General features: G+C 37.0%; 1 protein-coding gene across 1 annotated transcript in view; it reads left to right on the top strand.

Annotated features, from left to right (window-relative positions):
* Positions 1 to 17,805, top strand: part of LOC102484555 (mono-ADP ribosylhydrolase 2) — a 1,480,331-nt gene that overhangs the window by 84,932 nt on the left and 1,377,594 nt on the right. Inside the window, exon 3 of the mRNA XM_006143678.3 lies at positions 1,398 to 1,505. Within this exon, the coding sequence (XP_006143740.1) occupies positions 1,398 to 1,505 (108 nt within the window). The remainder of the gene's footprint in view (positions 1 to 1,397; positions 1,506 to 17,805) is intronic.

The following is a 17,805-nucleotide window of genomic DNA, read 5'->3' as shown; positions in this document are numbered from 1 at the left end:
CAGGAGCAAGCAGACAGAGGTGATCTAGAATCTCTTTGCCATTCTGTTGTGATCACTGGTGCAGCAGATTCAGTAGATATTGAGGAATATTTTAACCCTATTAGTATTTGGATGTTTAGCTACAGTGCTCTTAGATCTGTCTAAAAACACATTAAATGGATATTGGAGAGTCAAGAGACAAAAAGGAAAATGAAAAAGAGAGAGAAACAACAACAAAAAGAGGGAAAAAAAAGACAAAAAAAACCAAAAAAAATTGTAATTACTGTTTTTCTTTAAAAAAAAAAATCCCAAAATAGAAAACCGTGCCGTGCACAAGCATGCTGCTCAAAATACCTGGTTTGCTGGAGCCATGTGGAACCTTCTTCTGAAGGCCTGGCCTCTTCTGCCTGGGTGGGAGGACCAGAGTGATAATTAACAAGATAAAAGGTGGAGCTGAGAGCAAGAGAAACACTTTGCCTTTTAAAAAAATGTAAAAAGGAAAAATTACAAAAAAAAAAGGGAAGACAGAAGCAGGGAGAGACAGAAACAGATACAGAAACAGAGATAGAAGGTTGGGGTGGGGGCAGGGAGGAGCCTCCCTACTGCTAGCTCGTTTGCTGGAGGCTGAATTATCAGTTAATAAATCTTCATTCCCTGAAATACCTAGTTCACTGGAGCCATGTGGAACCTTCTTCTGAAGGCCTGGCCTCTTCTGCCGCTAGCTCGTTTGCTGGAGGCTGAATTATCAGTTAAAAAATCTTCATTCCCTGAAATACCTAGTTCTCTGGAGCCATGTGGAACCTTCTTCTGAAGGCCTGGCCTCTTCTGCCGCTAGCTCATTTGCTGGAGGCTGAATTATCAGTAGAAAATCTTCATTCCCTGAAATACCTCTAAATTCAGAGTATATTCTTGAAATGTCCCATCCTATGGGACAGCTTGTTACTGAGAGATTGCAAAGAGCTGAACTTAAATGTTTTGGTGCTTTCTTTCAAGGATTCCTTTTTGGTAACTGGTATAAAATAGAAATAAGTCCTTGACTGTGAAAATGTATTTGTCTTGGTAGTTACACATCTCTTTATTGTCTCCTTGTGATTATAGTGGTACATTATTCTATTTTAAAATGGATATTTTTATAACAAAGTAACTGATAAGGAGTACTGAGTTTTTTGCTGATCAATATAACATGCTCAAATTTATCGAATGCATAATATAAAAGTAATAATGGTCCAGTAAGTTTGTTTTGAAGAATGTAAAATGGACAATAGGCTATACATGTGGTACTCACAGACTTATTTCCACTTTCTTTTGTAACAGAATGATTCATATTAACAACCTTGTGAAATAGTTGCCTTGATTAAAAAATTATCTTGATTAAGTTAAAGATATCACTATTAGTATATACTCTTTTCTTGTTACAGAGGAAACCACTCAGGAAGTACCACCAGTGAAGAAAAGCTTGAGTGAAAAAGTTTCTCTCTATAGAGGAGACATCACATTGCTAGAGGTAGATGCTATAGTCAATGCGGGTGAGTAGTTGATTTTTTTCTGTGAAATAATTGTTATAGTAGTTATTATTTAAAAAGTATTTTTTCATAAACAGAAATATGAGTATTTCAGGAAAAAAATTTCTAGTATAGAAATGTCTTCTGTATTTGCCATTCTTGATTGAATAGTTTGAGAATTATTTTACATATATGCTTTGATTACTGTGCTGCTACAGTGCCCTCTAGAGTGAAAGGCACAAATTGCAGACTAAAGTACTGGACCACTAGAGGAGTGACAGATTGTTGCTGAAAGTTCCTTGGCAGGAAGAACAGCTATATTATTGTTCGTTAAGTTTCATGGTTGAGTCAATAATTGGCCAACATAAAGTTATCAAGCTTTATCCTTGTTTTTGAATAGGTTGTAAAACTATGACTGTACTATCTTAAAATAAAATACAGTTATTTCTGTGATTTCAAAACATCAGTAGATTACATAGCATTGCTCCATGCAGTAACATGTTGAAGGACCCCAATTTGTAGTGAACTCTGGCAGTCTTAAAAGTTCAGCTGCTATAGTGAATTACTGGGCATTCTCAATACTTGACTATGGAACACATGCACAGGGAAAAATAACATTGCACTTTATAAGCACTGTATCGTAAGCAGAAAATGCAATGTCTTAAATAAAACTATTTAAAATTAGCAACAAAAAAAATCAGTTGTTTGTTTTTATGTTTTCTATTTCATTATAAAATGCTTCATTCTAACAGGCATATTTTACTAATTGTCTAGTCAGCTTTTCTATTTGAACAGGAGTAATGTGATAACAGATATGATTTATGGTGGTCTGTAACACATATATTTTATTGGGTTGTCAGGAAAGTCATGACATATTTTTCTATGTTTTTCTGTGCAAAACTGTGTCATGACTTTCCCAAGAACACAATATTATGTGGCTATATATCAAGAAAGACAACAGTTTTAATAGTGGTACTTTTACTTAAAATGTCAATAAGAAGGTACTTAATGGTTTTATTCTGTGTCTTGTGAAGGTATATTCTTTCTGTGTTAAAAGTATCAAATAAAAAAAGTCTAGAGTTAAATAAAGAGAATATTTAAAAAAAACAAGTATTATAATAAGGGGAAGAGGTGGAAGAAGAATATGGCAATAGGGCAAACTGCGTTTATAGGGAGGAATAGATAGGCTAGAAATAACTGGATGCAGCGTAATTGGATTGGGAGCTGGCAACAGATTGTTGAGCAGGGAATGTTTTCCCCTGAGGTCAGCTGGTTCTTAGAAGAGTCCCTTAAGGAGGGTTGTTCACCTTCCGTTGGTGTAGTGTGGGGCAAAGTTCAGGTGTTGGAGGAAAGAGAGAAGCCTGACTAAATTTGGTCTAGTCCAGTTTGTGGACATTGACCACAAGAATGGCAAATGGGGACAGAAAGTTTAGTTAATCCTATATAAGACTGAGGCTGGGAATTTGGGAGGTCGGTGACTGACCTTGTTATAGATTACGGGGTGTGGTGTCATCTGTGAGTTTTATCTAAGTCACAGAGGGAAGAGTGGTTATTTGGTGTAAGCCATTTCCTGGGACAGAGACGGGAGGGTCTAATTTCTTGATTGTCACTGTTTTCTAGGAGTAAAGGGTTTAGATAAAATCCAATATTGTCTCAAAGTTTAATCTGGTGATGAGTAAATGCACAACAAGATACTAGAGAAATGCCTTGGTAGGTGAACAGATGGGTTTCATGCAGAAATGGACCGTCATTTAGAATATAACAATTCTGGCAACCTGGCAGGAAATTTGGGAGCATAATCAACTTGTCTTGCTAAGAAGTCGATATTCATTGCTTCGTAGTATAGCTGCTTTGCTCTATTCAGGGCTCAATTTTTCTCTTCCTCATCTTCTTATAACTCTCTAAAATGTAAAACTCTTCTTGACAGTTGAGTCTGGGTCATTTAATCTCCACCTAATATGGTACACTCCTTTTGGATAGAGTTTCCATCCTCAGGTCACCTCATATGCTACAGGACTTATATCTAGTCTCTAGGGATATTAACTTGTGGCCCTGGGTATCAGGATGCTTTCCGCTGACTTGCAGAGCCTCCAGAGAAGACAGACTGTTTTCAAGGGTCTCGTGAACTCCTGTTCAGTATAGGGTTTTAATCAGATATTACTATAATTAGTAAGTTATTAATGATTTATTATACTCCAAGTTCTATACACATACTAGCTTTAATTTTACAAAATTTATAAGATTTTACAGTTTTCTGCATAGCTGCCGAGGGAAGAAGGTGTGTGGCACTGTCAACCATGCTGGCTGGGAGTTGGTGGAGCCTGATTACCAGGCTTGAAGGGAACATGTTAAGTAGCAGCATAACATGCAAGACCCTCAGCTGTAGTATTTAAAAGTACTTCATTGCCTTGTGTAGCATGCATCATTTTTGAAGAACAAATGAAGAATTGATAAAGAAAACATGAACGGAAGTGAAGAATGAAATGTTTTATTTGACATCGATTACCTCACAATGAATTATGAAGAAAAGATAAAAAATAAATAAAGGTTTATATATGTATGTGTCTATATCTGTCTATCACCAGCCTTCCTATATATTCTTGTAATTTCTAGCCACGAATCTTAGTTCTGTCTTTTGGAGTACAACTGATAATGTCTGCTTTCCTTTTAAGTACTTAAAGATCACTTTTATAAGTTTTCTCTTTTGCATAATTAATATAACGTTGAATTTGCCACATCAACACACTGGGCAGTAATACTGGTCTTTCTTGGGTTTTGTTGACTGTATACCTGTTCATCCCTCCCTTGAAGCCGTGGAATGGTGCATTTTTCACCCTTTTTGTGTCACTTCCCAACACAATATTTTGTCCTTATATTCTTAAAAAAATTGGTAATGTTTATTTATTAAATTGAACTATAATGCAATTCAATTGCGGCACCTCTGACCAATAGTATATTCAGCACCAAGGACTTGACATAGTGAGCTAGTATTTCTCTGGTTTAAAAAAGTATTTATTTTGCCCCACCATGGTAATATAGAGGTAGTACAAAGCTCCTCATTGTGGGAAGTCATGTGGAAGACTGGGGCTCTGCTCCTGGGTTGACCTCTATATGCTGAGTGTGTGTATACACATGCCTGTGATCTTTGCTAGCTAAGAAGGTGGGGCGGGGGTATTGCAGTGTGAGAACATGTGGAAGATGCTTGTCTTTCTCTCTCTGTATTTCTCTCATAAAAGAAAGAAAGAAAATACATTTGAAATTATTAGATCAACCGGTAAAAATATTTTGAGTAATTTTGTTGTTGTTTTTACCATAGAGTGCATGTACTTGACAGAAAGAGACAGAGGGAAGGAAAATGAGATATTACCCAGGAGGGATGGCCACACTGTAATCCCTTCTCCTCCATTCTCTTGGGATTATTTTGGGCATACATGCACACACTACCTGGCATGATTTTCAAGCTGGCAGGTTTGGGACTCAGACCTCTGTCACCCATGTGGGAGTCTAGCGTCTTAACTACCATGCCACTTGCTGACTCCTTTTTGAATAATTTTTATTGAAATAAAATTAAATGGTGCTAAACAGGAAAATATCACTAACTAGTCTATCACTGTTTTCAGTCTTTCATATTTTATTTTGCCATTGCCTATATGTGTACTTTTTTCATGGCTGCCACATAGTGTACAAGAGTAGAATAAATTAGTATGAAGACAGGCAGCAACTTTTTGCTTACTCCCAAAAACCATTTGGCACCTTCAGCTCTCCTTGCTGGCTATGATGATTGTAATTTGGCCATGTTCTGCATCTCACAAGGACAACCTCATTAGGAAGTACCTGCGTAGATGGAAAAGAAATGCCAAATGTACAGTGAAATGGCTCTATTTGCAGCTTTCTGCTGTGCAGTTTGTCTACCTGGTGTGGAAGGAGAGGAACAGATGTTAATCTTTAAGGTGAACAAGGCAACATGGCAGGAAACTCCAGAGCTACTTTTAGTGAGAATGGGAGTGGGAAACTTTATTTTCAGTCAGGGTGCCAGAGCATTCCAGTCATCACTTTCTGTCATACTGCTAAAGATCTCTCCATGACAACAGTAATACATTAGAAGACCTGGTCTTAGTTGCTATGAATGAAATTATTTGATATCTTAAACTTCTCAGTGGGGCACTTTTTTTTTTTTCCCTTATCATTTTTGCTGTAGAGTGCATGTGCTTGCTGGAGAAAGGGGGGGGGGAGGAGGCGGAAGTGAGAACTCATCCCCAAGGGTGCATGCTGCAGTCCCTTCTCCTCTTGGGATTTTGAGCACACACACATACACACGTGCATATAGCATGTTTTTCAAGCCATAAGATCTTGAACTCGAATTGCTTAGTCAGCCATGTGATATTCAGCCAGGTGAACCTCTATGCCACCAACTGGCCTATGATGTGCTTTCTGAACTTAATTAAAAAGAAAAAATACAATCCAAGATGAAGCCAGAAGGTGGCATGATGTTGAAGGTGCTGGATTCCGACATGGCTTACCATGATTTGAGTCTCAGACCCGATGGCTTGAAAGTAACTCTGGGCACATGTGTGTGCATATCCAAAATCTAGACTGGGGAAGAGATTGCTGCATGGCCATCCCCCAGGGGTTGATTTCTCACTTTCCCTTTCTTTGTTTCTCTCTGTCAAGTGCACATGTCCTGTGGCAAAAACCTTAAAAAAATACAACCCAAGATGAGCCTTTTATATAGTATGTTCTCCTTTCTTTAAAATTATTTGATCTGTTTTAATAAAACAGATTTTGTAGGTATTATAGTACACAGCACAAGTTCAGAGTCAGGCAGACCTAAGGTTCAAAGTCAGGTTTTCATATTCAGGGCCTTTTTGTTTAAACTTTTTAGTTTGAAATAATTATAGGGAAAAAATGTTGCTAGTTAAATACCTTACATTACATATGCAATTTTTAATTTATTTTGACTAAACAACAGTGGCTCTAGAGTCTTCTACCAACTGAGAGAAAGTACAGAGAACAGAAGCAAGTGTTAAAGTGCCTCTGGTAACATTGTATACCAAATCAAGGAGGACCTTATATTCTTAAAAAAATTGGTAATGTTTATTTATTAAATTGAACTATAATGCAATTCAATTGCGGCACCTCTGACCAATAGTATATTCAGCACCAAGGACTTGACATAGTGAGCTAGTATTTCTCTGGTTTAAAAAAGTATTTATTTTGCCCCACCATGGTAATATAGAGGTAGTACAAAGCTCCTCATTGTGGGAAGTCATGTGGAAGACTGGGGCTCTGCTCCTGGGTTGACCTCTATATGCTGAGTGTGTGTATACACATGCCTGTGATCTTTGCTAGCTAAGAAGGTGGGGCGGGGGTATTGCAGTGTGAGAACATGTGGAAGATGCTTGTCTTTCTCTCTCTGTATTTCTCTCATAAAAGAAAGAAAGAAAATACATTTGAAATTATTAGATCAACCGGTAAAAATATTTTGAGTAATTTTGTTGTTGTTTTTACCATAGAGTGCATGTACTTGACAGAAAGAGACAGAGGGAAGGAAAATGAGATATTACCCAGGAGGGATGGCCACACTGTAATCCCTTCTCCTCCATTCTCTTGGGATTATTTTGGGCATACATGCACACACTACCTGGCATGATTTTCAAGCTGGCAGGTTTGGGACTCAGACCTCTGTCACCCATGTGGGAGTCTAGCGTCTTAACTACCATGCCACTTGCTGACTCCTTTTTGAATAATTTTTATTGAAATAAAATTAAATGGTGCTAAACAGGAAAATATCACTAACTAGTCTATCACTGTTTTCAGTCTTTCATATTTTATTTTGCCATTGCCTATATGTGTACTTTTTTCATGGCTGCCACATAGTGTACAAGAGTAGAATAAATTAGTATGAAGACAGGCAGCAACTTTTTGCTTACTCCCAAAAACCATTTGGCACCTTCAGCTCTCCTTGCTGGCTATGATGATTGTAATTTGGCCATGTTCTGCATCTCACAAGGACAACCTCATTAGGAAGTACCTGCGTAGATGGAAAAGAAATGCCAAATGTACAGTGAAATGGCTCTATTTGCAGCTTTCTGCTGTGCAGTTTGTCTACCTGGTGTGGAAGGAGAGGAACAGATGTTAATCTTTAAGGTGAACAAGGCAACATGGCAGGAAACTCCAGAGCTACTTTTAGTGAGAATGGGAGTGGGAAACTTTATTTTCAGTCAGGGTGCCAGAGCATTCCAGTCATCACTTTCTGTCATACTGCTAAAGATCTCTCCATGACAACAGTAATACATTAGAAGACCTGGTCTTAGTTGCTATGAATGAAATTATTTGATATCTTAAACTTCTCAGTGGGGCACTTTTTTTTTTTTCCCTTATCATTTTTGCTGTAGAGTGCATGTGCTTGCTGGAGAAAGGGGGGGGGGAGGAGGCGGAAGTGAGAACTCATCCCCAAGGGTGCATGCTGCAGTCCCTTCTCCTCTTGGGATTTTGAGCACACACACATACACACGTGCATATAGCATGTTTTTCAAGCCATAAGATCTTGAACTCGAATTGCTTAGTCAGCCATGTGATATTCAGCCAGGTGAACCTCTATGCCACCAACTGGCCTATGATGTGCTTTCTGAACTTAATTAAAAAGAAAAAATACAATCCAAGATGAAGCCAGAAGGTGGCATGATGTTGAAGGTGCTGGATTCCGACATGGCTTACCATGATTTGAGTCTCAGACCCGATGGCTTGAAAGTAACTCTGGGCACATGTGTGTGCATATCCAAAATCTAGACTGGGGAAGAGATTGCTGCATGGCCATCCCCCAGGGGTTGATTTCTCACTTTCCCTTTCTTTGTTTCTCTCTGTCAAGTGCACATGTCCTGTGGCAAAAACCTTAAAAAAATACAACCCAAGATGAGCCTTTTATATAGTATGTTCTCCTTTCTTTAAAATTATTTGATCTGTTTTAATAAAACAGATTTTGTAGGTATTATAGTACACAGCACAAGTTCAGAGTCAGGCAGACCTAAGGTTCAAAGTCAGGTTTTCATATTCAGGGCCTTTTTGTTTAAACTTTTTAGTTTGAAATAATTATAGGGAAAAAATGTTGCTAGTTAAATACCTTACATTACATATGCAATTTTTAATTTATTTTGACTAAACAACAGTGGCTCTAGAGTCTTCTACCAACTGAGAGAAAGTACAGAGAACAGAAGCAAGTGTTAAAGTGCCTCTGGTAACATTGTATACCAAATCAAGGAGGAAAATGATACAGAACATATAAAATAGTTTCCTTACAAAAAAACTACAAAAAAGGAGAAAGCAAGAGCAAGTGTGCATGCACATGTACACATTGTTGACAGATAAAGAGAAAGAAGTGAAGAAGGAAAATGAGAAATCTGTGTATTACAGTAGACTCTAAAGACATAACTGACCCCAGTTTGTAGATTTTAATTGGATCTTGATTCAAAGAAGCTAACTGAAAAATAATAGGAAATTTGAACACTGTATAGTTTGATATTGAAATTTTTAAGTTAACTTAAGAATGAATGTAACATAATTATGACAATACTTTAAAAAACATAATCATTTAGGGAAATATATTAATGTAATTATAGATAAAAAGAGAAATAATTATAGAAAACTATACAAATAATCTGGAGAGTCTTGTTGTACCCTTCACTATGTGGAAGTGGTCACATCATATATAGCTATTATACAATAGCTGTGTATACCATATCAATATCAAAAATAGAAAATTGATATTGCTACTTAGCTTTTTTCTAGACTGTAGAACTTTGTTCAGTTTTTAAATAAAGTATATTATTTTATTTCTTTCATTATAGACAAAGTGCATGAGAGAGTGCATGGGAGAGACAAATATCCTCAACAGAGTCTTATCATTCCAGAATCCCCTTCCACCAGATCTCTAGATATGGGGTGCACCTGTGTGCCCACTGTATTTTCACAATTTTTAAAAATCTGCAGTTGTATGTGTGTGTGCGTGTGTGCATATGTTTGTGTATAATTTGATTTAGTTTTATCCCATGTATAGATTCATGTGACCACTACCACAGTCCTCTTTGTTTTCTATCTCTATAGCTTTGTCATTTTAATAATTTTTTATAATACTACAGTGGATATGGAAGTGCAGATATCCCTTCAACACATTGATTTCAATCCTTTGGATATACCCAAAAGTAGAATCAATGGCAGTCTGTCTTTTAGCTTTTGAGAAACTTTTATGCTGTTTTCTATAGTGACTGTACTAATTTACATTCCCAACAATGGTTTCCAAGAGTTCTCTTTTCTCTGGATCCTTGCCAAGAACTGTTATTTATTGTCTTTCTGGTATGAGGTGATATCTCATTATGGTCTTGATTTGCCTTTCCCTGATGATCAGTAATATTACCTAATTTTTAGTATGCCTATTGGCCATTTCTTTGTCTTCTTTTAAGAAATTTCCGTTCAGATTGTTTGCTTATTTTTAATTGGGTTACTTGTTTTCTTGTTATTAAGTTGTGTTCCTTATGTATTTTGGATATGACTCCTTATCAGATGTGTGGTTTGCAAATATTTTCTCTCATTAGATAGGGTGTCCCTGCATTATGTTGTTTCCTTTGCTATGGAGAAAGTTTTTAGTCTGATGACATTCCATTTCTCTGTTTTTGCTTTTGTTGCCAAAAAAGTTGAACTTACAGAAACAGAATCATGCTTATCAGAGGCTGGTTGTGGTAGTGGGGGCAAGAGGGTGGAAGGAAAAAAATAAAGAGTCGATCAAAAGTTAAAAAGTTTCAGTAGGGGACCAGCAAGTGGCAGAGTGGATAAGGTGCTGGACTCCCACATGGCTAACTTCAGTTTGAGCCCTGTGCCTGGCAGCTTAAAAATCACACCGGGCATTTGTGCTTTTGTGTTTGAAATCCCAGGAGGGAAAAGGAGGAGAAGGGATTTTGGTGTCGCCATCCCACTGTGGGGAGAGGGTAATTTCTCACATTTTCTCTCACTGTCTCTCTCTGATGAGTGCATGTGCCCTATGGCAAAAAACCTTAAATAAAAATGATTGGATCTTAGATGTGATGTGGCCACACCCACTATATTTGCCTGACCTTGTGCCATCACACTTCCACTAGTTTTTCTCTCTTCAAAACTGCTTGAGAGGTATAACGTTCAATTCAGATGAGGCTGTAAATCAGCACCTTGTTCAGTTTTTGCTGATAAAGACAGATCCTTCTATCAACAAGGAATTATGAAGCTTATTGAAAGATGGTAAATGTTACTACTGAACAAAATGGGCAATGTATCATTGATTGATCTTTGCTCTTTATATAAATAAATAATCTTTGAAAATGTAGAAAAATATGTCATAACCTCTCAACAACCTAATAGATATCTATACATTTCTGTTTGATTATATCTGGGATTGGAATTGCTATATTATAGGATATATGCATGTTTAGCTCAGTAGATACTGCCATATGGTTTTCAAAATGGGTATGCCACTTTATACTTCCACTAGCAATGTATGAGAGTTCTGATTGCTCTATGTCCTTGTTACCATTTGCTAATATGATGTTTTTTAGAATAGTACAAGACCGTTGAAACCATAGTCTAGTGGTTAAGGGAGCCAGATCCCACATGCTGACTATATGGTGTGAATCCTGGCCCCGGTGACTTGAAAAATCCACCAGGCATGTGTGCATGCCCCAAATCTTGACAGGATGGAGAAATGGAGAGGGGATTGCAGCATGACCATGCCCCACTGGGGGACTGAGGTTCTTTCTTCTCTCTCTCTCTCTCTCTCTCTGGCAAGTACACGTGCCTCTGGCAATAAAAAAATAGTGCATGACTTATGTCAGATGGTAATATTTTAATGAATTTATGAGGTATACTATTAGAAATAAAAATTTGCACAGTTTGTAGTTAACAATCCACTGTTAGACTTGGTAAGTAAAAAAATAAAGTAAAAAAGGTAAATGCTATTTTCTTATGGCTGAGTATGAGAAGGTAGGGTTGTTTTAGGTATTTTTATATTGAGTTCATGAAAACATGAATGTGGTAAATTTTCTCATAAATGGTAATGCTGGCATGATAAAGGAATTGTCTCTGCTTTAACCATTATGAAAAAAATAATTTTGAAATACTAATCTGTGTTTCATTTGTTTCTTCCTTCCTTAGCTCTTTCCTTGTCTATAAAATCAACCTCCTCTGCTTGGCTTTTCAAAATGCTTATTCCATTTTATAGAATCAAGAGTTAGTCAACTGGCCAATAACACCAATTAATTTTTTTTTTTTTTTTTTTAGGTTTTTGCCATAGGGTCACGCACTCACTGGAGAGAGACAGTGAGAGGGAAAGTGAAAAATCTCCACCTCCCTGAGATTTATGCTGCAATTTCTTCTCCATTTTCCTCCTGAGCTTTTTGGGCATGCATGCACATGAGCCCAGCATGATTTTCAAGCCACCAAGTCCAGGACTTGAACTGTAGTCAGCCTTGCAGGAGTCCAGTGCTGTAACTACATCACCACCTGCTGGCCCCCACCAATGAAGTTTTTTTTTTTTTTTTTTTTTAAGAATCATTTAGTTTAATTTATTATTATTATGTTTTAATTTGACCGAAGATAGAGAAAGAGGGAAAGTGAAAAAGCAAGCCACCAGGTCTGGGATTCAAACTGCTATTGACCATGTGGAAGTCCATCACCTTAACCATCGTGCCACCTGGGAACCCCTTACCAATTAAGATTTTAAACTTATTTTGTCTTGGGACAAACAGATAGCATAATGGTTATGCCACTAGATTGCCATGTAGTTGACTGAGGTTCTAGTCCTGGACCTGGCAGCTTTAAAACTCACACCGGGCATGTGTGGGTGCATATGTGCCCCAAGTCCAGAGAGGATAATGGAGGAGAAGGGAATGCAGCATGGCCATACCCCCTAGGGGGTGATTTCTTGCTTTCTGTTTCTCTCTGTCTCTCTGGTGAGCGCATACTCCCTATAGCAAAAATCTCTCTGAAAAAAAAAACAAAGCAAAACTAATTTTGTCTTTTGACAGAGTTGAATGAGTCTCTTGTATATCTCTTTTATTCTTTTGCTAACTGTAGAAAGCCTCAGTTTCCAGTTATAAAACATTTACATCCTTATTAGAAAATTTGCCTGTGAGGAAAGTTGAAATTAAATATTAACTACAACCAAAGGTCTATTTTAAGTTATTAAGCAAGTAGACATAATTTATCTATTTCTCTATCTTATTTATGTATTTTGCATGTTTTTCTCTTTGTCGACTAAGACATTTAAATTGTTCATATATCTTATATTGCTTCTTTTCCTTTAAAACAATCTCTCTATCTTTTAATTAGTTTTTTTTTCATTGCTTATGAAGAACTGAGTGGCACTTTACAGCTTGTTTAATATGACAATATTAAAACCTGCATGTTGATTTTAAACTTAGTGAAATTTCAGACTTCTTATTTTGGGATAACTCTCTATTAAGTAATTAGTAGCTAGCTAAAATATTACTTATGGGATGATCCTGTTGAAGTTTTGGGGAGTGTTATTTCTTTGCATACAGTCACTGATATTCAGAAACACCTCCTATCTCCCTCTCTGTAGATACAGCCCAGCATCCATTCAAACATAGCCAGACAAAGGAGGAAGGATTACTGCATAGCAATCTCTCCTTTTGCTTTCCTTCCTATGCTAGGTTAGAACCTTTTGAAAAGTTTCACAATCAGTACAGTGTATAGCTGTCATTTGGCCAATCTGTATGATGTGTTTGAACTGATAAAGGAGGGAGAAGAACTATTTTTTAAGGTGGAGTCTTAGCACTGGCTATAGCTTCAAGTTTGAACTAATAGTTGTGAGACTCTCAGAGTATTCCTTTTATCTAGCATGAAGATAGACAACTGGGTTTCTGGGAGAATGGAGTAAAAGGATAAGTGAAAACGAGGCTTTATAATGTGCTAAATCATACTTTTTAAAAATAAGGTCATTGGGAAAGTCATGACTTTTTCTATGCAAAAATCATTGGGAAACAATGACCCAATGGTTAGTTGTGCATCCCAACATATTTTTCTACTCTATGACATCGCTTTTTTGTTTTCTCAAACTATAACTTTTTCTCTGATGGATTGCATGGAATAAAATAAATATTAAATTCTCCAAGGAATTAGAAGGTAGTTCTCATGAGAAAATAATTGCCAATGGGGGATAGATGGCTGCCAAGAAATTCCCCTTTTAGTTTTCATCCTGTTTTTGATTCCTAGTGTCTGTACTTTAGTAACAGCCCTCTAAGGGCCCCCTTTTAGTGTATAAAAGGAAAAAAAAAATGCCAGGATTGAGTCAGAAAAGCAAATTTAATTTTAGTCTCTCTTATACTGTCACTCAACAATCAATAAAGAAAACTTTTGTTATCCCCATTCTCCTCTCAGGATTTTGGGCATGCATGCACATGTACCTGGCATGAGCTTAAGACACTGGATCTGGGACTCGAACTGCAGTTGACTATGTGGAAGTCCAGCAATGTAACCATTATGCCATCTGCTGTTCCTCTTCTAATCCAATTCTGGGTGTCCTCTAATCCAGTTCCATTCTTACGCTGTCTGCGTGGACATAGCATCAGATCCCACAGATTGAGAGCTCAGTTCCACAAAACTGTCTCCTACCCCTTCAGACATAGTCTAAGTTCTGGCTTTCAGAACTTCTGCCCAACCAATTATAAGTTGGGGTTTCCAAGACCTCTTCCCCTCCTTGAGTCTGATTAATTTGCTAGAGCAGCTCATAGAACTCAGGAAAATTTACTTAATGCTTACTGGGTTGATATAAAGAATATTTCACAGGATACAGATGAAGACATACAAAGGGGCAAGTCATGTGGGGAGAGGAACAGAGTTTCCATGCCTTCTCTGGGGTACCACTGTTCAGGCCTCCACATGCTCAGTTCTTGGAAAGGCTCCTAATTCTGTCCTTTTTTTTTTTTAATGGAGATTTCATTTGATATACCTGAAAGGCTAATAGATGGGGTGGGAGAGGCCTCTCTGTATAGCTTTCTGTCCTCACAGTATGGGGTAGAAGCTTTCTGGAAAGAGGATCTTAAAGGAAGGGAGGATTAGAGTTTCTGGACCTGCCTTAGAGAGAAAAAAGAGCAGATGAAAGGAGGGCAGAAGAGGATTTCTCTCCCTGAATCTATTCTCAACCTGCTTCAGGAATCAAGGACAAAAGGGCAAATGCTTGGGAGTCATGAACTGTGGACATGAGTACACATATATCATCACATCAAAAGTGTGCAAGTGACAGTAGCTGCTTGAGCTCTGTTGTGTAGAGATTTTTTTTTTTTTCACTCAGAATTCTTCACTGTACATAGAGAAACTTATATTTTGTTTGTCATACATACTGGTCAAGAGGATTTTTTTTTGTAAGGTAAATTATTTTTGTGTCTGATCACAAAAGGAATACATGTTAATATTTAAAATAGGAAAGTATACAATAGAATAATAAAACATCTGAAGGAGGAGAGTCTGAGGAAAGACATTAAGGAGAAAAATAGAGAGGCAAGGCATTTATGGGACAAAAAATGGGTTATCTCTTGAAGATAATGTACATAGTATTCTCAACTGGATTGGTGAAAAATGTATACATGTTGGAATATTCACTTTGCAAGGTAAATGACATATGTGATTGAATGTATAAAAGAAATTAGTATAGAAAAGAAGAATGGATTGAAAAAGTGTGGCACATATACTCTATGGTATACTACTCAGCCATGAAAACAACTAGACCCTGGCTTTTGACAGAAGGTAGATGAATATGGAATGGTTACTGCTAGGTGAAGCAAGTCAGGCTATGAAGAAGAGACACTGTATGTCTCTACTTAATAGGTGAAGCAAGTCAGGCTATGAAGAAGAGACACTGTATGTCTCTACTTAATATACACTGATTCTCTGCACTCTGTGGCTGAAACTGAATGACTAGAAGATATAGAAAGAAAGAATATGGTTATAGATACCAGATACAGTTTGGGAAGAGGGTGAGAGAAGGAGAAGAGTCTGAGGAAAGACATTAAAGAGAAAAATAGAGAGGCAAGACATTTATGGGATAAAGAAATGATTTATTATCTGTTGATGATAGTGAGTATATATACCAGTCCCTACTGGACTGGTGAGAAATGTATTCATGGTGGAATATTCACTTTACAAGTGCAGTGACATATGTGATTGAATGTATAAAAGAAATTAAAATGAAATAAAGTTTAAAAAACTAAAAAAAGTAACAAAACATCAACTATAATATTTGTAAGTGCATATATCATTATTTGTTCAGTGTCTATGCCTTAAGTTATTTCCTTTTTAGTGTATAGGTGTATTTTTTTTTTACAAAAGTGGTATAATTGTACTTCCTTCATGTTATGACTGTTTAGTCTTCTTGTTTATAAGTACTATGATCATTTATATGTAATTATTAATAGCTATATGATATTTAATAATACACATGAGTGTTGATTTAGTTACTCATTCCCTCATTGTTGGAAATTTGTATTTCAGATTTTTTATTGTTATAAGAAGACAGAGACAAATATCTTAGAAGATAAGTCTTTGTAAAGGTCTTCAGTTATTCCTTTGGAATAAATTTCCTGAAGTGAAATTATGGCATATGGATATTTTAAATTTTTTTGCTATATGTAACCAAATAACTTGATGGAAAGGTTAAAAGAATTTGTATTTTAAGGTGTAATACTATATATTCCCCCAAACTTCATTAATTTAAAGTTTGATGATTTATTAAAAAAATCCTTTCCTTTTAATTGTACTTCAGTGTTGTTTTAATTTCTATTTGAAGACAGGGAATGTAGGTTTTGATATTACCTTTCAGAATAGAAAGCAGGATTTTACCTATAAAAGTGTACTTGTACCAGTAGGGTGCAGGTAAGTTGGTAGTGGTAGCCAGGAAGCACTGGGTTTGCCTGAGGAGCAACCAATGCAGAATGTTCCCTTGACTGTGAAAACTAAATAGTTTAAGTTCAATGTCACTGCTTCTCCTGAAATTTAAGATGATGGGGACAGAAAATAACTTAAGAAAGAATGAGAGAGGAACTATTAATATTTATTTCGCATTGGGAACCAGCAGTTAGTGTAATGGCTATGTCGCTGGACTCCCACGTAGTCGACCGCGGTTCGCGTCCCATACCCGGTAGCTTAAAACTCACGCCAGGGGCGTGTGCATGTGTGCCCAAGATCGCGAGAGGAGAATGGAGGAGAAGGGATTGTGGCATGACCATCCCCTCTGGGGGGTGATTTCTCGCTTTCTGTCTCTATGTCTCTCTCTGTCTATCTGGCGAGCGCACGCGCCCTATAGTGAAAACCTCTCAAAATAAATAAATAAATAAATAAATAAATATTTATTTCGCATTCAAAATAATGTCTAACACCTGGCACAGCTCTTGGCACTGGGAATGTCTTATGGCTATGGCTTTGGTTCTTGGTGGGCACTAAGTGTAGTTTCTCTGAAACTTTGATGTTTTACCCAAGGAAAAAAACTCAGTGTTCACCCTTGGGGCTAGAATGGGTAAAGAGTCAAGGTGTCATGTAAGACAGAGCACCACTGACTTTGCATCCTCAGCTTCTCAATGCTACTTTGCACTTGGACTGAGCCATTTAGAGTAAGACTGTTGAGACTTTCTGTAAGACTGACCTTGGGAGGATAACAACTGTATTTACGTTAACACGAGTTCTGGTTCTTCCTGTGGTTAACAAAGAGTCCAAATACACTCTCACATAGTTCAGTTCTTGTAATTGCATGGCTTGTCAGAAGTCATTTGTAGATAAATCTAAGCACAAGGTGAACTTCGTAATGAATGACGTGAGCATTTCATGAGGCCTGGATGTTATCTGATATTTGTGTGAAACCTTACTTGGAATACCCCATACTATTTTACTTTGATAAATTTTATTTTTTTTTTACATTAAACAGTAATATTTAAAAATTTGGGGAGCTGGCCCCGTAGTGTAACAGTTAAGGGAGCTGGATCCCACATGACTGACTATGGTTGAATCAGGTCCTGGTGGTTTGAAAAACATAGTAGACATGTGAATGTGTGTGACCAAAGTCCTGACAGGAAGGAAGATTGAAGGAAAGAAATAACATTTATATGTTATTTGTTAGATATACATATCAACTTAATTTCCAAAAGTTATTTTTCTTCCTAATTTGTGACTTTGGGAGAGTTGTCATTTTGGAAGACTCAAAAATAGCTGTATGATACTCATTCTGTTCTATTGGCTGGTTATAATTATAGTCATCTGGCTATTTGTTGACTAATTTTTCTGCACTTAAAACCCT

The sequence above is a fragment of the Tupaia chinensis genome, unplaced genomic scaffold, assembly GCF_000334495.1.
Source record: "Tupaia chinensis unplaced genomic scaffold, TupChi_1.0 Scaffold000101_1, whole genome shotgun sequence".
Taxonomy (NCBI): domain Eukaryota; kingdom Metazoa; phylum Chordata; class Mammalia; order Scandentia; family Tupaiidae; genus Tupaia; species Tupaia belangeri.
This window is presented reverse-complemented; position numbering and strand designations above follow the sequence as displayed.